This window comes from Typopeltis vanoorti, chromosome 26 (assembly GCF_054136105.1).
Source record: "Typopeltis vanoorti isolate ZY-2024b chromosome 26, IOZ_Tvanoo_1.0, whole genome shotgun sequence".
In the NCBI taxonomy this organism is placed as follows: domain Eukaryota; kingdom Metazoa; phylum Arthropoda; class Arachnida; order Uropygi; family Thelyphonidae; genus Typopeltis; species Typopeltis vanoorti.
Genome location: NC_143574.1, coordinates 17,879,053 through 17,902,716, shown reverse-complemented (window position 1 = coordinate 17,902,716; position 23,664 = coordinate 17,879,053). Strand labels below are relative to the sequence as shown.

Below are 23,664 nucleotides of genomic sequence, written 5' to 3'. Positions count from 1 at the left end.
AGGTAATTATTTTCATTTTACATGAAAGATACTTAAAGAATATCTTTAAGTATCTTTCAATTATTTTCAATTTTCAATTTTTAATCAGAAAATTTTCAATTTTCTGATTAATTATTGATTTAATTTACAATATAATTATAAATATTTTCTATAATTAATCAGAATTATTCAGTAATAATTAATAAAAAGGAAGTTAAAGTAGGTTTTGAAATATGATATGGATTTGATATTTTATTCATTTCTTGCTTCTGAGGCATCTGGATTTCAGCAAGTTTCTTCCCCCTCCCCCCAACCCCAATGCAAATCCCTGCTGTAGGGAATATATATGTGGTATGGAAAGAACGAAGGACAACATATGGCTGCATAGTGGCTAGCTGTATTACTAATACCTCAGTAGATGGATTAGTTATATGGATCTGACTAGCTCAGTATGTGCATAAACTACTGATCTGTATTAAGAAAGAGTGAATGATGAGTTAAATTACAGTGTGATAGATTTGGCTGTAGTTACGATAGACTTGCCATGGTGAGTCCTCCAACTATATGAGGGTCTGTTAATACTGCAATAATAATGATAATGCTAATAATTCTGTTTTTTCTTATAATATTCATTTTCTAATTTAAAAAACTTTTAGATATTTTTTGATGTTATTTTTCATCATCATCAAAGACTAGAGACCACAGATGTGAGAGTTCTGAGAAAAATTAGTGGATGAACTGATGGCATCAAGCCAGATAACTGGTAGAAGACCTCTACATATCCAGTTCTCTACATTAAGGAATGCAGAGAACCAACTGGGACTTCTGACCTAACCTCCAATCCTTGCCTTCGTGTCATGAGTACTCTGTTGGTAGGTATCTGCTAGGTACTGAATGAACAAAGATGGGCTGACTAATTTGGGACTTAGCTGACTAATCTAACAGATAGATTTAGGTACTTTTGTTATTCATAACTTGTTTTAAACAGTATTGCAACACCAGATGAACTAAATTTTAAAAAAGATGTTTATTAACTTGCTTATATTTCACTGGATTTCAAACCAGCATCTTCAGAGCACACTACACTTACATGTTACAATTAACATACAGCAATGAGTAAGTGAAACAATTGAAATTTGTGGCACCAAATTAAAATCTAAAGTTTTAATTTGGTCCCTTCCAATGTAAAAAAAAGAAAAAAAAACCAATGTGCAGGAATAAGATATATTTCTACTCATTAGTCATAAATGATCATATCTGGTCTTATGCAGTAAGATAACCAAGACTGTAGAATGTTGACTTTGAGGATGGATTATGGAAATGTGGTCTGCTCGGTTTACAAAATAGCAACAGCTGGAAAAGGGAGATATGATAGATATATAAATTTAATAAAGGAATTTTATAGGCTAAATGAAGGAGAGATCTCTTAATATATAACAAGAGGAGAGTGAGAGTGATGATAGCACTGCCACGAGATCGAAATTTCTCACAATGAGAGTGGATAATACATGCAATGGATCATATAGGGAGTGCCAAATGCATATCAGTGAATGAAATTAAAAGTGTGATAAGCAGTGTTAGGAAGCAGGTCTCCAATAATGACTGCTGACCCACCATGGAGGTATACCAGAATAATAATGATAATATTTGTCAGGCAGTCATGTATTTGGGAATTTTTATTCGGGCTATTCACCAAGTGATGCAGGCTCATGCTCCTGTGCATGTTTATGCTATCCTAAACCATTTGTCAATTCTGAAACCACAGATGTGGTAGATAGTTTGTGAATGGGCATCAGGATTACATTGAATGCTTTAATTACTATGAGATCTTGAGTGGAGAAATTACATTTATCTCTTACTAAAATAACAAGTAATTTTTAAAAGATGGAACTTTTTTCATTTTTAGCCATTATGTTTGATTTTTCATTCAGTTTGCCTATATAAATAGACAAGTGACACTTGTCTATATATATAGGCAAATTGAATGGCAAAATAGGCAAAGATACATCCAGAGGGATGTATCTTTGCTCTCTAACCTACAGACTGCATAATATGGATATGTATTTTTGTGAATGTCTTTAGGCAGTGGATGAAGTTCGTTATGTAGTATGAGACACCCATCCTGCTTTTGGAAGCCTGAAGTAGCTTGAAAAGTTCCACATTTAGTTTCCGGAACAGTATTTCTCAGATTATTTAACTTTTATCCTACTAAATGTGCTGTCAGTTTCTGAATAAAATTTTGTGGTTAGAATTGATAAGTAATTTTGTTGAGTACTGTCTGTATAATTAATGTTGTATAATTATTCCTTTTCCTGTACATCCCTTGGGGGATACATATCAGGAAATGATAATGATTGATATTCTTTTGTTGTTGTTTTTCTTGTTTTATAATTTTGGTGTTTTATTTTGTAAATTTACCTTTTTAGATTCCTGAATTACGAACTGATATAAATATTCCTACATACTGTTGTCTTGCTGAAACGGATGATGAAGTTGAGGTTAATGCATGGTTCGGACCTGTTGGTACAGTATCTCCTCTACACTATGATCCTAAACACAATTTGTTGGCTCAGGTATATCTTGACATTTTAACTTCTAAAAATATTTTCAGAGACTATATATATATAACTTATACTGAATATATGATTCAGTGTGAGTATTGCACATATTATTACAGTTTACTCTCACCACAACAAACACCACTATAACAAAACTACTGACAAGTGTCAGCCAAAGCACCTTAGGTACAATGCTATGCTAAAATAGAAAATTCTCTATAGCAAAATATCTACTATAACAAACAAATTTGCTATAGTGAGAATCAGCTGTAATGTGCTTCTTTTTTTTTTTTTTTGGTGGTGGTGGGGGGAGGCTTTATTTATAATTTCCAGAAATAACCAGTTTGTTGTATGAAAAATGCACACAGATAATACACGAGTTACTGTAGGTCACTTCAAGTTTATTATAATAAGTATAATGATAATTGACAATATGCAAAATGAAAAATTCCTTCTTGTGATGACATACATAATCTTATAGTCATTGAATAGTAGGTTATATGTTAAGGGATTAAATGCAATCAATATTATTGCATGAAGCAAATAGAAATTCTTGCAGTTTAAATCATTGATCAAAAATAACACATGCTATGATTCCACCTAGTTTCTTTTTAAGAGTTATAAGGAAAAATAGAATCAGGAATAAATCATTTTTAAACATGAACTGATGAGGACTGAAAGTTTGCTCTGCACAAATCAGAATGCATTAAAGATCTTTCTGGTTGCTTAATTCAGAAGTCATCTTACAATGTGATAAGGAGTACACTGACAAGGTAGGGATAAAAGGTGGTTGTGCCACTATATAAAGCACTGAACAGACCACACTTTTTTGTGTTCAGATTTAGTAACAAGTTTTCATTGTGAGGTGGAAACATTGGAGAAGGTCCAGAAATGAGTGACTAAGTCAGTATGAGAGCTCTGGAATGTTAGCTGTGGAGAGAGGTTAATGGAATGTAAATTATAGAGTTTAGTAGACAGGAGGAAAAAGAGCTGATATGATAGAGACATTTAACTTAGTGAGGAGATTTTATCAGATTAATACAGAGAATATTATAAAAAGAGTAGAAGTGCGAGAGGAGAAGAACCAGAGGCCATCCCTGGAGGATGTGTAAGAATGTGGTGAAGAGGGGTGTGAGGAGCAGATTTTTTACATGGAGAGTTGTGTTGTAGGTATATAGCCCATATTACCAGAATATGTTGGGAAAGTAGAGACAGTAAGGATTTTAAGGTTCAATATGATAAATATGTTGCCAATTGTAAACCTCCCAGGATGAGTCTGCTGACTCTGGAGGGTGTAATAACTTGTCTAGTATCCATACCATTTGATTAATTTGAAGTTTAAGTTTTATTATATATGGATCAGTGCAATTTTATATCCTTTTTATAATGGCTGGAACTTGCATCCTACTGCATCTAAATACCAACTTGCCAAGTTTTATTGTTGTTATGAATAAAATACAGTGGTTAAAATATATATATAAAAAAATTATGGAATTTATTTAACTCTTAAATATGTTTTCATATATCATCTGGAAGAGAAGAGAAGAAAAGATCAGTTGACAACATTCTGGCATGAGTTACATAGCATGTGTTAGCATGTGTTTACTTACATGTGTCTCAGTCACAGCTAAGTGAACAAGAGAACAACACACTATTAGAATTCAAAGGAAACAATGGTAAGTATTCAAATACAGACCTACATTAGTATCAGTATTTGCTTCCGAGCCTCCATAGTGTCCAGAGACTCATCATAGGAGGTCACACACACACACACACTACATTAATTATCATACTGTTCCTTGACGTACTTATCATCCACTCTGACAATGCATTCCACTTGTTTACCACCTGTTAAGCTCTTCCTAATTTGGTGTCTTCAGCAAACAATTGATTATCTCCTCTCACGCCCTGAACTATATCATTGATATAAAAATTAAATAACGTTGGCCCCAAAAAAGAACCCTGTAGCATCCTACTTGTCACCTTTGCTTTTCTAAGACACTGCACACAACTTGCTGACTCCTGTTAGTCAGCCATGCCTGTAACCAAGCTACCAAATGACTGTTCATCTCCATCCTGCTCAGTTTCAATTATAGCTTATCATGTGGTATTAAATCAAATGCTTTTGCAAAACCCAGATAAATCACTGTATAAGTATCTCCTCTGTTCAGTACACTAATCACGCTATTATAAAATGTAACCAAGTTACTAAAGTATGACCTCCCCCTTAACAAACCATGGTGCTCTCTTGAAAGGTTTCCATTCTTATCAATCCAGGTTTGTATTCTGTGTGTCCATCTCTAATTAGCCTCTCTAACACTTTCACTTCTACACTTGATATTCATATTGGCATATAGTTTCACACTACTGACTTGGATTCTCCCTTATGCAATGGCTATATTTCCTTTCCACTTTTGTGGTACCGTTTTTGTTGTCAATAAGTCATAGGCACTGCCATCTCTTTCACACATTTCTGTAATATATGTGGTGATATCCTATCCAGTCCTACAACCTTATTAACATCCAGGTTACTTAATACAGTAGATTCCGGTTAATTGGGGCATTGGTTAATCAGGGCAGCCATTTATTTAGGACAAAAGAAACAAATTGAGATTATAACCCAAAGTTTCTTCGCTTATTTGAATCACCTTGCTGCTTTACCGGAACAGTAGCTGTAGATGGCACACGGGTAGTTAGTTACATAGAGAGTGTTGCTGTCAGTCACTGCCAGGATACAGAGTAGAGAGGATGCACATATTTTAACAGCATAACGATTCTACTTACAGTGACTGTAGGTAGCATACTTTTGATTAAAACAGACGTGTGCTAATTTTTTAATAAAAAAAAGTGTAGCTATTTATTTATTTTTTTTTTTATAAGGCCCCAGTTAAGATGCCAAGGAAATATCTAATGTTGGTAGATAGAATCACCTTACTTAACAAAACAAAAAACCAACTAACACCAGTCATCATCAGCTTGCAGAGATAACTGGTGTTCCAAACATCTACAATCATACATTTGATAGGCCAGCAGGAGAAATTGCAAAAAGAAGAATGTTCATTGCATGATGGACAATAGGAAAAATTCCATAAACAGAAGCGAGAAGGCAAGGATCCAGATGAGGGGACTCTCGATCAGTGGTTCTCTATTGTAACTTAATGAGGCAGGCATGTTAATGGTCAAATGTTAAAAAACAAATCAGAATGGTTAGCTAGAAAGCTGGCCATGTGAGATTTAATACAGATGGTTAGTTATTGCAATGGAAAACCAGACATAAAATAAAATTTAAGAAGGCACATGGTGAGAAGGACAGTGCTGAACAGTGAAAATCAGCTAAACTACCTGAACTGCTGCAGAAGTTTAGTCCTGATAAAATCTATGATGCTGAAAAAAACAGGTCTGTTTTACCATGCCACACCAGATGGTTCCCTCAACTTACAGCGTTGTCAGGTTGAAAATAAAAAACAGTGGAATCCATTACCATGTTCCGCTGCTGTAACATGTCTTCTGTTATTTTTCAGGAATGGCTAATGAGTTGGAATGTAGAATTGCAAAGAAATTCAAGAAAAATTCTTTTGCTTCTGAACAACTGTGCGGCACATCCTCAATTAGATTTTTTGAAAAACATTCAACTTGAATTTCTTCCTGCTAACACCAAGTCCCTGGTACAGCCACTGGACATGGGAATCATAAAAAATTTGAAGACATTGTGTCGCAGAAAGTTGGTACACTACATTCTTGAAACAATTGAAGAAAAATCTACTGACGTTATCTTCAACGGCCAAGGAAATCAGTGCAAAGGTTACCATTTTACAGGCAGTACAATTTGTTGCAGATAGTTGGTGAGAAATTAACAGCAAAGTAATTCAGAACTGCTTTGCTCATTGTGGTTTTAAGAATTCAGACCAGGAAATGCCAGCTATGACTGATAATGAAAATGAAATCATGTCAAAAACTACGAAGAGTTTTTATGCATTGACAATAGCCTTCAGTGTACAATGAAAATGAAGATTGTGAGGATGCAATTGTTGAACAAATTGCAACAAAACACTAAAGATCCCATAAAACAAGGAAAGTAATGAAGATGACACACCTAAGTGAGTGACTAACTAGGAAGCCAGGAAATTTATTGCCGAATTAATGCTACTTTATGCAAGAAGGTAATGAAGGCAGTCCTTTATCTGAATTTAGATACCTGTGCTGATTTTATTCAGTTGTGGTCTAGAAAGAGAACATGTCAGGTACACTCGATAAATTTCTCAAAAATAATTGTTAGGGGAAATATGCTTCTTTGATAGATACTACATGTAATTAACTTCTTTAGAAAACTGACACGTGTACATTTAGTTTTTTTACATAAAAACATGGTTAACAAAGGTATACTGAAAGTTTGTCTATTTTTAAACATTTTTAACTTTTTGTGATATTTTAGCTTTTTACATAAAATTTTGCATAACTGGGGCAGCTGCTTATTTGGGACAAAATGTTCTAGTCCCAATGTGTCTCAATTAACTGGAATCCCCTGTATTTAGAATACTTCACATACTTGAATTATCGATCTTCATCCTCTTTCCTGTTGCAATATACTGTAATGAAATACTCATTGAACATTTCCACTATATCTCCAGCAAGTAATCAGTCTTCTGTATTCATCCTTTCTTGTAGGGTTTGCTTGGTTGCTTCAGCCAGTCTCCTTTTATATGCCAATTTCTCTTTCCTCACTACCCTTGTTACCTTCCTAGCCTGCACCTTATACTCTTCATGCTGCGAAGGGTACCCTGTTCTTCATATCTCCTCCATAATGTCTTCTTGTTCAGAAGGTCCTGCGTAATTCCATGATTCATCCATTTCATTCCTACTTTATTTATCCTCCTAACCCTAGGAATACAAACTGATTCCAAATCCACTGATTTCTCTCCCCTTCAATCAAGCCTCAGCATATCACCAGTCTGTTTCCTTATTTATTATATTCCTTCTCTGTAATTCCACACTTCTCTATTGTTCTGTGAAGCTTGTACTTGCCTAGTCACTTGCCATGTCAAAACCACATGGTCTCTTTCTCTCTCTCTAGTCAGTAGCATTGTAGAGACATCTTCTGTTATCATTGTGCGAGACGATATTATTAAATCTAACGCTTGAGTCCCATGTATTGCTTCAACTGCATGCTGTATAAAATAATTGTTCCTAAGTAGCTCAAGGAATTTTCTTACACGTATTTTCCTGCTTCCATAGTTAAAAAGGATTATAATCAGTGATTATAAAACTATGGATTATAAACTATGGTTTATAATCACTGATTATAAACAGTGATTTTAACTATAGATTTATGTCAATTGGAGATGTTAATGTCAGCCCTTTGCTTTATTGAAGATGATGTTATACTTCTAAATAAATCCACTACAAGTCTGCAAGATTCTCTGACTAAATTGAATAACTGTTGTAATAGATATGGTATGAAGGTCAGCAATAAAAAGACAAAGACAATGAAAATAGGCAGAATCATTGAAAATGTCAACTGTGTTGTGAATGGAGAACCTGTGGAACAAGTAAAACATTTCATCTACTTAGGCATGATTTTTACTGAAGATGGTAAATTAAATCTAGAAATAGACAACAGAATCAGTAAAGCTGGTATGGTGGGACATCAATTGAATAAATTCATATGGAATAAGAGAGAAATTAGTCGGAACACTAAATTATCTGTATACAAGACAGTGTTCAAACCAGTTTTAACTTATGGATCTGAGAAATGGGTCAGAAGTAAAATACTTGACCAAAGACTAGAGACCGCAGATATGAGAGTCCTGAGAAAGATTAAGGCGTGAACAGATGGCATCAATGGCAATGTCATATTAAAAATGAGGATATTAGGAAAGAACTTGACATTGTCAGCATCCAAGAATGCGTTTGTAGAGCTAATCTCAGGTGGTATGGTCATTTAAACATAATGGGCAAAGAAAGACTAGCAAAACAAGTGTTCTCTGCCAGGTTGGCAGCAAAACGATCCAGAGGAAGACCAAGATATTGGTGGATTGATACGCTACAAAGTGCCTTAGACGATAGAAATATAAGATCTGATAATGTTGGAGTCTTGACAAGTAACAGACTGATTTGGAGGAAAATTGTAGATAGGAAGTTAGTAATGATGTAATTTTTTTCATGTAGTACTATCATATCCTGTACACCCCTTGAGGGTACATGGCAGGAATTTGATGATGATGATGATAGTTTTTATGCAAAAATCATCTTTGAAAAATTCATATACATATCCTAATTCTTTTAAAAAGAAAATTTATAAAATTTGAATACTATTTGCTTATGTAATTAGGATGCAAATGTTTTTTGTTTCATTAAACATAATTTCAGCAAAACTTTTTTAAAACAATTTAATATGGCTATTAACATTGTTTTCTATTGTGACAACTTGTACTGAATGAAACAAGCACACACATTAAATGTGTTTTATAAAATGCTTACACAACATTATATAGCAACATGTTGTCTCATACAATACTAAATCTGCTCTGTGACTTATTTTTATGATGATATATAATATTTGCAATCCATACTAAAATTTATTGACACAGATATACAAAAGTTTATAACTTAGCAAAAGGTGGTTTGGAGTCATATTTTAAAAAAAAAATTATATATAAGCAATCCCTCGATTAATGTGCTCCCGATTAGTGCGTTTTTGATTAGTGCATAATTTTTTTTCAATACCCAAATTGGATTAGTATGCCTCAAAATTCGATTAGTGCACCTATATACATTTTAAAAATAAATGTTACAGATTTTAAAAATTTTGGATCAATACATTTTTTATGGCTAACTGTTTTAAAAAATCTCACCAGGATGAAATAATTTAGTCACTGATTTGAAACATTTTACAGAGTTATTTTTTAATGCCATACTACACTATTTCCATGTATGCCATGTTCCAAATTTACCACCCAAATTTATGTCATCTGCTTTACATAGCATTTTGCTGATCATATCTCATGCAATTGTTTTCCGAAGTTTTATTTTAAATTTTTTTTCTAACCTTTAATCATGAGTAAAAGAATTAGTGAGCAAAAAACATAAGTGTGAAAATGATTCGAAAAGTAATCTGATTGGAAGAAATACTTGAAATAATAAAGTAAAATGAACAAGGCGAGTCCAGAGCAAAGATAGGATAAGAACACAAAAATGGGTGAATCAACTGCTGAATACAAAGAGAAAGGTAAGGCTGCTTGAAGTTTATAATGCATGCACTGAAAATCAAAGTATTATAATGACTGAATTAGAGAGACTTCTTTTTACATGGATCGAAGATTTGTTTTTTCTATTACTTAGTTAATAGTATACACTGGCCTCATTAAATCAAAAGCACTCTCTCTCTTTGTAACCTGGAAAGAAAGGGCTATCAATGATGGAAAAGAAGAATTCCACGTTAGTGCTGGGTGATTTGAGCATTTCAAAAAGAGAAATAGCCTACATAATGTGCTAATCACAGGCGAAGCTGCAAGTGCAGATAAGGAGATATCCAGAGATTTTGAAGAAAATTGTGTAAGAAGGGGACTATTGTGATCAACAAATATTTAATGTCGATGAAACTGGCTTTTTTTTGGAAGCGAATGCCTTCCAAGACTTTTCTAGCTGAATCAGAGAAATCTCAGCCTGGTTATAAAGTCCCAAAGTCGAATGAAATTATTGCTAGCAATATGCGAGCCGTTTGGAAGCATATTCTTCCACATTGTGCAAATGATTTTAGAGGTTTTTCAAATGAATCTAAGTTAATTAAATCTCATTCTGAGAAATTGAGTGATTCTAACCAGCTAAATTTAGATGTACAGTGAGAAGATCCGGAAGAATATGAAGAAAATTTAATTACTGACAAGCCCAAAGAGGTTTCACAGAAACAATTTGAAAATAGTTGGCGTACAATCGAAGTTTTTAAGCAGCAATGCTTAGAGACTGATCCTGGTGAAGAGAGAGAGAGAACTAATAAAATTTGCAGAAGAGGCAATAGGGCCATACCGTCAGCTGTATGAAAAAAAGAAACAGAATGCCTGCCAAAATACATTAGCTCAATTCTTTGTTAAGAAACAGAATAATAAATTTATATTCTGAATATGTTTTATTGTCTTTCAGCTTCATGGTTTTCCTTTAACTATGCCCTGAAACATATCCTAATTCTTTTATAAAAAAAAATTAAGGGTCAAAAAAGAAATCTGAGGAACGAATTATACTTTTTCCCATAGATTATTATATTTGATTAGTGCATTTTCAATTAATGCACCTGTTTTAAAGAATGCATTAGGCGCATTAATCGAGGGATTGCTGTATTGATAGTTAGACACTTGATAGTTATTTCTTATTTATTTCAAAATACATAAGTGTGACTAATATGATGGACATAAAATTGCATGAAAATACATAATATAATAAAACAGACATTTTAGCCAAGGGAACATGGGTAGTAGACATTATTATGAATTAGATAACATTCTTCTTCTTATTCTTTAGCTTCTTTCCATCCACTGCTAGATATAGCCCCCCCCCCCTTGATTTTCCAGTTCTCTCTGTTTTTAGCCAATGTCCATCATCTCATGTGAAACCTTTGTAGATCATCTCTCCATCTTGTTCTTTGATGACCTTTCCTTCACTTGGTATCCACTTAGTGCATAATTTTTTCCACCTGTCATCTGGCAGTCTACTAAGCCAGCCTATTTAACACTTTACAATATCATCTACTCTAGTCATCTCTCTAATTCTAGTATTTCTTTAATAAATTTAGTTTAATCCTTTATCCAAGCGTAAGTAAACAAAGTTTGCACATGCAAATATCTTCAGGACTGAGGTAAGGTGTCAAGCTCTCATCTCATCATCATCATCATCTCCCATTTTTTTTGCTCGGAGTTGCCTGGTGTTACACCACCTTACCTCAGTCCTGAAGATATTTTCAGGCGCAAACTTTGTTTGCTTACACTTGGATAGAGGATTAAACTAAATTTATTATAGTCTAACCAAGTGCAAAATAAACTTCCAACATCTTTCTCTAAATCCAGAGTAATTCAATAATAAGATGGTACACACCTGCTGGCAACCCATATAGGTAAATATGCCCTCTCCTATTGCTTCTGCCTTAGTATCTCCACGTTTGGGTCTGCCTCCCACTGACGAGACCTCAATAAAGGTCGAAACCAGTCTGGGTAGTGGTCCTTCCCTTAATGCATAGCAGTATACATGTCTGCAAGGAGATGTGCTTTGCATTATGGGAGATACTGAGACAAGGAGTGATGAGAGCTTGGTCCACCTTTCCCTGGAGTTGCCTGGTGTTGCACTACCTTACCTCAGTCCTGAAGATATTTTCAGATGCAAACTTTGTTTGCTTACACTTGGATAAAGGATTACTCTAAATGTATTATAGTCTAACCAAGTGCAAAATAAACTTCTAGTATTTCTTATTTATCCCTTTTTTGTTATGTGGCTCTCTGGGCCACATGCAACCTGTGTTCCTGTTTTTTTTTTTTTTAGTTGTCGCTCATGTCTGACTTCCATAAATAAATACTGGAATAATGCATATATTAAAGAGCTTCCTGTTTTTAGGCATGTAGGTAAATCTCCTAACAAGTAATCTTTATAAAACCAAAATGATTTGTTTCCTTGTGTGATTCTTCTACTTATTTCTTTATCTTGTTTTCCCTTAAAATGAACTAAATGACCAAGGTAAATATAGTCCTGAACAATTTCAATGATTATCTGCTAATTTTCAGTATGATCTGAATTTGTCATCAGTTTGGTTTTAGTTAGATTAATCTTTAAACCTTTTTTCCTGCTTTCTCTATCAAGGTCATTTAGCATTTCCTAAGCTTCTTAATTTTTTTGCTAAAAGAACAGTCATCTGCTAAACATACATGACAGATTTTTTTCCAGTAATACTAATTCCATAGTTTACCCATAAGATGGTCTTAAAGACTCCTTCTAATGTAGAAGAAAATAATTTGCATGATATAGGATCTTCTTGTCTCACTCCTCTCCCAATACCAAATTCCTTTCTCTGATGTTCTAGCTTTATACTGGCTGTTGAGTTATACAGTTTGATATACAGTTTTTAATAATCAGATCTACTTTTCAAGCTGTTCATTATTTCTTAATGATGTAGAAAATCAAAGGCTTTTCAAAATCTACAACCAATAAATATGCAGGAAGATTATATTAATTTGTTTTTTCTATTACTTAGTTAATAGTGTGGATATAATCTATCATAAAGAATCTTGCTTTCATATGGCAGTGAATCATCCAAAAACCTTGTAATCCTATTTAATATAATCAATATAAACATTTTGTACAGTGTGATAACGAATTGATTGACCTGTAGTTTTTGCCATAATCTCTGCTGCCCTTTATTGTAATAAGATAATCAAGGATTTATGCCACTGCACTGGAATTTTTTCTGTAGTTAAAATATCAGTGAATATATCCAATATAACCTTATGAAACTGCGAACCTCCTGATTTTATGTGTTTTCTGCTAGTATGCCATCTTTTCCAGGACTTTCATTATTCCTTGCTGACTTGAGGACATTCCATAATTCTTCCATCACGATGGTGGATCTGTATCAGTCTCATCTAAATTAGTAGCAGATTTGTATCTGTTTTCTTGCCTATGTGTAGGTCCCTATAAAACTCACTATATGTTTTCATTATTTCTTCTCAATTGTATTGTACTATTAACATTAAAATGATAAAACGTATTAACTCCTATATATTTCTTGTTCCTTACTTATCATAAGGATACATACCAGTTTGAACATTCAAAACTAACATGAGTCACATAGTATATATTTACTTACTCACTGAAACTTGAGAAACTATGACTCCATCTGAATCTCAAAAGTAATCATGATTAACTGTTCATAGCTTTTTTTTTTATGATTTATGTGTGATAATTATTTATGATAATTATCATACACATAAATCATAAAAAAAAAAGCTATGAACAGTTAATCATGATTACTTTTGAGATTCAGATGGAGTCATAGTTTCTCAAGTTTCAGTGAGTAAGTAAATATATACTATGTGACTCATGTTAGTTTTGAATGTTCAAACTGGTATGTATCCTTATGATAAGTAAGGAACAAGAAATATATAGGAGTTAATACGTTTTATCATTTTAATGTTAATAGTACAATACAATTGAGAAGAAATAATGAAAACATATAGTGAGTTTTATAGGGACCTACACATAGGCAAGAAAACAGATACAAATCTGCTACTAATTTAGATGAGACTGATACAGATCCACCATCGTGATGGAAGAATTATGGAATGTCCTCAAGTCAGCAAGGAATAATGAAAGTCCTGGAAAAGATGGCATACTAGCAGAAAACACATAAAATCAGGAGGTTCGCAGTTTCATAAGGTTATATTGGATATATTCACTGATATTTTAACTACAGAAAAAATTCCAGTGCAGTGGCATAAATCCTTGATTATCTTATTACAATAAAGGGCAGCAGAGATTATGGCAAAAACTACAGGTCAATCAATTCGTTATCACACTGTACAAAATGTTTATATTGATTATATTAAATAGGATTACAAGGTTTTTGGATGATTCACTGCCATATGAAAGCAAGATTCTTTATGATAGATTATATCCACACTATTAACTAAGTAATAGAAAAAACAAATTAATATAATCTTCCTGCATATTTATTGGTTGTAGATTTTGAAAAGCCTTTGATTTTCTACATCATTAAGAAATAATGAACAGCTTGAAAAGTAGATCTGATTATTAAAAACTGTATATCAAACTGTATAACTCAACAGCCAGTATAAAGCTAGAACATCAGAGAAAGGAATTTGGTATTGGGAGAGGAGTGAGACAAGAAGATCCTATATCATGCAAATTATTTTCTTCTACATTAGAAGGAGTCTTTAAGACCATCTTATGGGTAAACTATGGAATTAGTATTACTGGAAAAAAATCTGTCATGTATGTTTAGCAGATGACTGTTCTTTTAGCAAAAAAATTAAGAAGCTTAGGAAATGCTAAATGACCTTGATAGAGAAAGCAGGAAAAAAGGTTTAAAGATTAATCTAACTAAAACCAAACTGATGACAAATTCAGATCATACTGAAAATTAGCAGATAATCATTGAAATTGTTCAGGACTATATTTACCTTGGTCATTTAGTTCATTTTAAGGGAAAACAAGATAAAGAAATAAGTAGAAGAATCACACAAGGAAACAAATCATTTTGGTTTTATAAAGATTACTTGTTAGGAGATTTACCTACATGCCTAAAAACAGGAAGCTCTTTAATATATGCATTATTCCAGTATTTATTTATGGAAGTCAGACATGAGCGACAACTAAAAAAAAAAAAAACAGGAACACAGGTTGCATGTGGCCCAGAGAGCCACATAACAAAAAAGGGATAAATAAGAAATACTAGAAGTTTATTTTGCACTTGGTTAGACTATAATACATTTAGAGTAATCCTTTATCCAAGTGTAAGCAAACAAAGTTTGCATCTGAAAATATCTTCAGGACTGAGGTAAGGTAGTGCAACACCAGGCAACTCCAGGGAAAGGTGGACCAAGCTCTCATCACTCCTTGTCTCAGTATCTCCCATAATGCAAAGCACATCTCCTTGCAGACATGTATACTGCTATGCATTAAGGGAAGGACCACTACCCAGACTGGTTTCGACCTTTATTGAGGTCTCGTCAGTGGGAGGCAGACCCAAACGTGGAGATACTAAGGCAGAAGCAATAGGAGAGGGCATATTTACCTATATGGGTTGCCAGCAGGTGTGTACCATCTTATTATTGAATTACTCTGGATTTAGAGAAAGATGTTGGAAGTTTATTTTGCACTTGGTTAGACTATAATAAATTTAGTTTAATCCTCTATCCAAGTGTAAGCAAACAAAGTTTGCGCCTGAAAATATCTTCAGGACTGAGGTAAGGTGGTGTAACACCAGGCAACTCCGAGCAAAAAAAATGGGAGATGATGATGATGATGAGATGAGAGCTTGACACCTTACCTCAGTCCTGAAGATATTTGCATGTGCAAACTTTGTTTACTTACGCTTGGATAAAGGATTAAACTAAATTTATTAAAGAAATACTAGAATTAGAGAGATGACTAGAGTAGATGATATTGTAAAGTGTTAAATAGGCTGGCTTAGTAGACTGCCAGATGACAGGTGGAAAAAATTATGCACTAAGTGGATACCAAGTGAAGGAAAGGTCATCAAAGAACAAGATGGAGAGATGATCTACAAAGGTTTCACATGAGATGATGGACATTGGCTAAAAACAGAGAGAACTGGAAAATCAAGGGGGGGGGGCTATATCTAGCAGTGGATGGAAAGAAGCTAAAGAATAAGAAGAAGAATGTTATCTAATTCATAATAATGTCTACTACCCATGTTCCCTTGGCTAAAATGTCTGTTTTATTATATTATGTATTTTCATGCAATTTTATGTCCATCATATTAGTCACACTTATGTATTTTGAAATAAATAAGAAATAACTATCAAGTGTCTAACTATCAATACAGCAATCCCTCGATTAATGCGCCTAATGCATTCTTTAAAACAGGTGCATTAATTGAAAATGCACTAATCAAATATAATAATCTATGGGAAAAAGTATAATTCGTTCCTCAGATTTCTTTTTTGACCCTTAATTTTTTTTTATAAAAGAATTAGGATATGTTTCAGGGCATAGTTAAAGGAAAACCATGAAGCTGAAAGACAATAAAACATATTCAGAATATAAATTTATTATTCTGTTTCTTAACAAAGAATTGAGCTAATGTATTTTGGCAGGCATTCTGTTTCTTTTTTTCATACAGCTGACGGTATGGCCCTATTGCCTCTTCTGCAAATTTTATTAGTTCTCTCTCTCTCTTCACCAGGATCAGTCTCTAAGCATTGCTGCTTAAAAACTTCGATTGTACGCCAACTATTTTCAAATTGTTTCTGTGAAACCTCTTTGGGCTTGTCAGTAATTAAATTTTCTTCATATTCTTCCGGATCTTCTCACTGTACATCTAAATTTAGCTGGTTAGAATCACTCAATTTCTCAGAATGAGATTTAATTAACTTAGATTCATTTGAAAAACCTCTAAAATCATTTGCACAATGTGGAAGAATATGCTTCCAAACGGCTCGCATATTGCTAGCAATAATTTCATTCGACTTTGGGACTTTATAACCAGGCTGAGATTTCTCTGATTCAGCTAGAAAAGTCTTGGAAGGCATTCGCTTCCAAAAAAAAGCCAGTTTCATCGACATTAAATATTTGTTGATCACAATAGTCCCCTTCTTACACAATTTTCTTCAAAATCTCTGGATATCTCCTTATCTGCACTTGCAGCTTCGCCTGTGATTAGCACATTATGTAGGCTATTTCTCTTTTTGAAATGCTCAAATCACCCAGCACTAACGTGGAATTCTTCTTTTCCATCATTGATAGCCCTTTCTTTCCAGGTTACAAAGAGAGAGAGTGCTTTTGATTTAATGAGGCCAGTGTATACTATTAACTAAGTAATAGAAAAAACAAATCTTCGATCCATGTAAAAAGAAGTCTCTCTAATTCAGTCATTATAATACTTTGATTTTCAGTGCATGCATTATAAACTTCAAGCAGCCTTACCTTTCTCTTTGTATTCAGCAGTTGATTCACCCATTTTTGTGTTCTTATCCTATCTTTGCTCTGGACTCGCCTTGTTCATTTTACTTTATTATTTCAAGTATTTCTTCCAATCAGATTACTTTTCGAATCATTTTCACACTTATGTTTTTTGCTCACTAATTCTTTTACTCATGATTAAAGGTTAGAAAAAAAATTTAAAATAAAACTTCGGAAAACAATTGCATGAGATATGATCAGCAAAATGCTATGTAAAGCAGATGACATAAATTTGGGTGGTAAATTTGGAACATGGCATACATGGAAATAGTGTAGTATGGCATTAAAAAATAACTCTGTAAAATGTTTCAAATCAGTGACTAAATTATTTCATCCTGGTGAGATTTTTTAAAACAGTTAGCCATAAAAAATGTATTGATCCAAAATTTTTAAAATCTGTAACATTTATTTTTAAAATGTATATAGGTGCACTAATCGAATTTTGAGGCATACTAATCCAATTTGGGTATTGAAAAAAAATTATGCACTAATCAAAAACGCACTAATCGGGAGCACATTAATCGAGGGATTGCTTATATATAATTTTTTTTTTAAAATATGACTCCAAACCACCTTTTGCTAAGTTATAAACTTTTGTATATCTGTGTCAATAAATTTTAGTATGGATTGCAAATATTATATATCATCATAAAAATAAGTCACAGAGCAGATTTAGTATTGTATGAGACAACATGTTGCTATATAATGTTGTGTAAGCATTTTATAAAACACATTTAATGTGTGTGCTTGTTTCATTCAGTACAAGTTGTCACAATAGAAAACAATGTTAATAGCCATATTAAATTGTTTTAAAAAAGTTTTGCTGAAATTATGTTTAATGAAACAAAAAACATTTGCATCCTAATTACATAAGCAAATAGTATTCAAATTTTATAAATTTTCTTTTTAAAAGAATTAGGATATGTATATGAATTTTTCAAAGATGATTTTTGCATAAAAACTATCATCATCATCATCAAATTCCTGCCATGTACCCTCAAGGGGTGTACAGGATATGATAGTACTACATGAAAAAAATTACATCATTACTAACTTCCTATCTACAATTTTCCTCCAAATCAGTCTGTTACTTGTCAAGACTCCAACATTATCAGATCTTATATTTCTATCGTCTAAGGCACTTTGTAGCGTATCAATCCACCAATATCTTGGTCTTCCTCTGGATCGTTTTGCTGCCAACCTGGCAGAGAACACTTGTTTTGCTAGTCTTTCTTTGCCCATTATGTTTAAATGACCATACCACCTGAGATTAGCTCTACAAACGCATTCTTGGATGCTGACAATGTCAAGTTCTTTCCTAATATCCTCATTTTTAATATGACATTGCCATTGATGCCATCTGTTCACGCCTTAATCTTTCTCAGGACTCTCATATCTGCGGTCTCTAGTCTTTGGTCAAGTATTTTACTTCTGACCCATTTCTCAGATCCATAAGTTAAAACTGGTTTGAACACTGTCTTGTATACAGATAATTTAGTGTTCCGACTAATTTCTCTCTTATTCCATATGAATTTATTCAATTGATGTCCCACCATACCAGCTTTACTGATTCTGTTGTCTATTTCTAGATTTAATTTACCATCTTCAGTAAAAATCATGCCTAAGTAGATGAAATGTTTTACTTGTTCCACAGGTTCTCCATTCACAACACAGTTGACATTTTCAATGATTCTGCCTATTTTCATTGTCTTTGTCTTTTTATTGCTGACCTTCATACCATATCTATTACAACAGTTATTCAATTTAGTCAGAGAATCTTGCAGACTTGTAGTGGATTTATTTAGAAGTATAACATCATCTTCAATAAAGCAAAGGGCTGACATTAACATCTCCAATTTTGATATCATGTTTAATACCACTTTCCTTCATAATGTGATCCATATAGATAATGAATAACAGAGGGGATAATGTACATCTTTGTCTCACACCAGATTTAACATTAAACCATCTTCCTATACTTCTTTCAATTCTAACTGCTGACTTACAACTTAAATACAGACTAAGCATTGCTTGATATAATGCCCCATTGACACCATATAACTGTAGCGTATTGAATATCTTCACTCTTGGTACCTTGTCATATAACTTTTCCAAATCGTCAAAACTTAAATACAGATCATTGTTATAATCCCATGCTTTCTCGACTATTTGTCATTAAGTGAAGATCTGATCCTGACAGCCTCTATTTGGCCTGAATCCAGTTTGTTCTTCCACAATTCTTCTCAACCGTTTCTCAAGTATACCTGCATAGATCTTGCCAGGAACACTCAGTAGGGAAATACCTCTGTAATTCTCACATTCAGTTTTATTTACCTTTTTATATATGGGTATTATTAGAGCTCTACTCCAATCATCGGGAATTCGTCCCTCTGTCCAGACTTTCTGAACTATGCAGTGCAGCCACTGTAAGACTTTTATACCACCATACTTCAAAATTTCTGGTTGAATATCACCACTCCTGCTGCCTTTCCACATTTCAAGCCTTTCTACTTCAAGTATGGATATGTATTCTTGACTGCATGCCTGGTCAGTGTTTTTTACCACTGTGCTGTCATCACTGCTTGTTTCATTTAGCAATTTTTCGAAGTAATTACTCCATACTTCAAGGATATCTTTTTCTCCCATTTTCATGTCACCTTTATCATCTCCAACTCCTTTTACAGCACTCTTTCCTCCATTCCTAAGCTTCTTCAACAACCTCCAGAATATTTTGCCACCTTCTTGATATTTATTTTCTATATTCTTGCCAAAGTCCTCCCATGACTTTTGTTTAGCTAGTTTTACACATTGTTTAGGATTCTTGCATTTGTCTCTGTATTCTCTAAGAGCACGAGCTGACTTTTTGCCAGGAACTTTTGATATGCTTTCTTCTTTTCTTTCACTGCCTCTTTAACTTTCTGTGTCCACCATGGAGTTCTGATTTTTCTGTCCTTGCAGACAACTTCACCACATGCCTCTCTAGCTGAATCAATCAGGGCTTTCTTCAAGGATTGCCACTGAATCTTCAAGGTTTGATTCCTGTTCTCAAACTCTTTCATTTTTTCTTCAATAATCTTTGTGTATTTTAGTCTACAGTTCACATCTGAGAGCTGCTCAACTTTTATTCACTTGAAAACTTTCTTACATGTTATTCTTTTCAATATAAAATTCAATTTTATCCTGCTCAAGACTAAATAGTGATCACTTCCAATTTCAAATCCTCTGTACACTCTGGTGTCCTGCACCAGGGAGAAAACATCACTATCAACAATAACATAGTCAATGTGACTTTTCTTATTCCTTGCCTCTTCTCTCCAACAAGTACCAACTTTTCCTTTTTCGTTGTGTTAGTTGCTTTTTCTAAAGCCTCAAAAAATTCCTCCACTTCTACCTTAGTAGAACCTTCTGTGGGACCATAGGCACAAATAAGTCTCATTATCCAGTTCCCCATTCTCATATTTGCCCACATTATTCTACTTGAGACTGACTGCCATTCAAGAAGATTAGCCTCGTATTTTGTGTCGAATACTATGGCTACTCCTTCTTTTCCTTGATTGTCATTGCCTGAATATAACATTTTGTATTTATTGCTCAGGAAGATCACACCAGTTTTGGTCTTTTTTGTTTCAGTCATCCCTATTATGTCGATATGGTACTTATCTAATTCCTCAGGTAGCTCCATTTCTTTGCCATTCAGGTTTCTTATGTTGATAGTACCGATCTTTAACTCTGGTGATGTTGAGTTGGGGTGTGTTTTCAGATTTGTTCCAGTAGCTGACTTTTCGCTGTTTGCCCTATTCCCTGGCAAAAACAACAGGGGCCTTGTTTAACCAGCGACGCCCCAGCTTGCATGAAATTTTGTCATGTTGTACCATCATTTTTTATTTTGGTTTAACCAATAAAAATATAATTTCGTCGGCTAAATCCCAAATTGCCAATCCATCCTCGTTCGTTCAGTATCGAAATAGATACCCAACATGGTGCACCACGAGAAGGTGCGGATTGGACATTAGGTCAGAAGCTCTGGTCGGTTCTCCGCATTCCTTTAAAGGCTAAGTGGAGGTCTCCTCTCAGTTATACAACTTTGACCCTTAAGCACCCCGATGATTTTTTATTATATTCTTTATTATCGTGAAAATAATCATAATTTTTTCTTTTTGTTTTAACTAAAATTATGATATATATGCCAATTAGAATGCATATGAAAGTATAATTAGATAATAATAACTCACTTTACCATATGACTAAAATTTTTAGATGTTCAGTTTCACAATAATAATCTTGAACTTTTCTAACATTAATCATCTCATCTCATCCACTTGATAATGGGTTGAGTCCACTAAGAAGAAAGGTTCTATACTTATCGCGATCTTTAGCCATCTCACTCATGACTCTATAGCTGGGTAGATGAGAATGTTCTTTCAGCAACTTTATCCAAGTACTTCTTGGTCTGCCTCTAGGTCTTTTTCTTCCGATATATCCATTCAGAGCTAAATATGGGAGTCTATGAGGGCCATTCTCTGAATATGACCTAACCATCTCAGTTGATGCTTAATGATTGTGTCTATTATATTATCTGGGAAGTTTAAATCTGTTCTGACTTGATCATTAGTCTTGTGTTCCATCCAGTGGGTGTTATTCATTTTTCTGAGGTATTTCATTTCAAATACTTGAAGTTTCTTGATTGGTTGTTGAGTTAATCTCCAAGCTTCTGAAGCATAAGTAGCTGTTGGGATAATAATTGTTTTATACAATTTTAATTTTAGACTCGTTGGGATTTTTTTATTTTTCCATATTTTGTTTAGTTTATTCATGTTAATCCAACCTGGGTTTAGCCTGTGTTTTGCTGTTTCCATATTGTTGAGGTTACTAGATATAAGATTTCCAAGATAAACATATTTATTAACTTGTTCTAGCAGATGATTTTCGAGATTTATAGAAATATTTTCTTCTTCTCTATCTATCTTCATTATTTTTGTTTTATGATGATTTATTTTCATACCATAAGTTTTACAAGAGTCATTTAAAATATTAATAGTTTTTTCTAGCTGTGGTTTAGAATCTGCTAAAATAATGATATCATCCATGTATTTTATGTGATTAATGTTGGTACCATTGATTTTTACACCTGGTTCATCAGCTATGGTTTTACAGACTTCTTCTAGGAAGATGATAAAGAGTTGAGGTGAGAGAGGGCATCCCTGCATTACACCTTTCTCGACTCTGAAATCCTCAGTTTTAATATTGTTCATTTTAACAAAAGCTTTGGTGTCTCCATAATAATTTGTAATAAATGTTAAAATATCTGAATCCATTTTTATGTTTTTTAGGATAGTGATCAATTTGTTTCTATTAACTGAATCAAAGGCTTGCTTAAAATCTATAAAACAACAGTATATGGGCAGGTTGTATTCCCAATATTTTTCTGCTATATTATTAATGATGAAGATATGGTCTATGGTGGATCTTTGTGGCCTGAATCCTGCTTGGTTTTCCTCTATGATTTTTTCTGTAAGCACCTGTGTTCTCTTTTGTATAATTCGAATGAATAGTTTATAACTATGACTTAAGAGTGTTATGGGTCTATAATTTTCACATATTCTTTTGTCTCCTTTTTTGTGAATTGGTATAATAATTCCTGTTTTCCAGTCAATTGGGATCACTCCAGTATAAAGAATTTGATTAAATAAATTCATTAAGAAATTAATAGCTTCCTTGCCACCATATTTCCATAGTTCTGTAGATATTTCATCTTTACCCATAGCTTTTGAAAGTTTCATTTGGTTTATTGCATTTAGAATTTCTGCTGGAGTTATGGGTGGTGCCTTTTCATATATCATTTTTTCTGTTATACTTTCCTCCTCCTGTTCTTTTTGAAATAATGTTTGATAGTAGTCCTTCCAAATTATTTTAATATTTTGTATTGACCCAGTTTCTAGATTGTTTTTATCTTTATAGATCTTGGTTAATTCTTTGATAATTTTGTATACCGTTTTATTATCATTTTTTTTATTAGCTTCTTCGCACAGTTTTGCTTTTTCCTCCAACCAGTTATTTTTGGCAGATGTGCACATTTTATCAATTTTGTTTTTAAGATTCTTATAATCTTGTGTATTTTCTTCTGTATTTTTTATATTTAATATATGCTTTGCTGTTCTTTTTTCTTCTAAAGTATTTTGAATTTCAGGGGTTATCCATTCATGATTTGGTCTTGATGTTGTACCAAGTATGTTTCTTGCAGTACTTGTAACAATTTTTTTACCTTGATTTCATGTATTTTCTATATTGTCATAGGAAAATTTTCTAAACTCATTTCCTATTAGTGTCTGATAGTTATCTTGCATAGATTTCTCTTTCAGTTTTGACAGGTCCACTTTGTTGATAGGCTCGTGATTTACGATACTTGAATTTAGTTTAATTTTTGTTGCAA

At 33.4% G+C, this 23,664-nt stretch overlaps 1 protein-coding gene across 2 annotated transcripts in view; it reads left to right on the top strand.

Moving 5' to 3' along the window:
- LOC150092373 (lysine-specific demethylase 8-like) overlaps positions 1-23,664 on the top strand; it is a 101,569-nt gene that overhangs the window by 59,022 nt on the left and 18,883 nt on the right. For both annotated transcript variants that reach the window (XM_090415011.1, XM_090415010.1), the window contains exon 8: positions 2,406-2,552. In XM_090415011.1, coding sequence (XP_090271137.1) covers positions 2,406-2,552 — 147 coding nt within the window. The remainder of the gene's footprint in view (positions 1-2,405; positions 2,553-23,664) is intronic.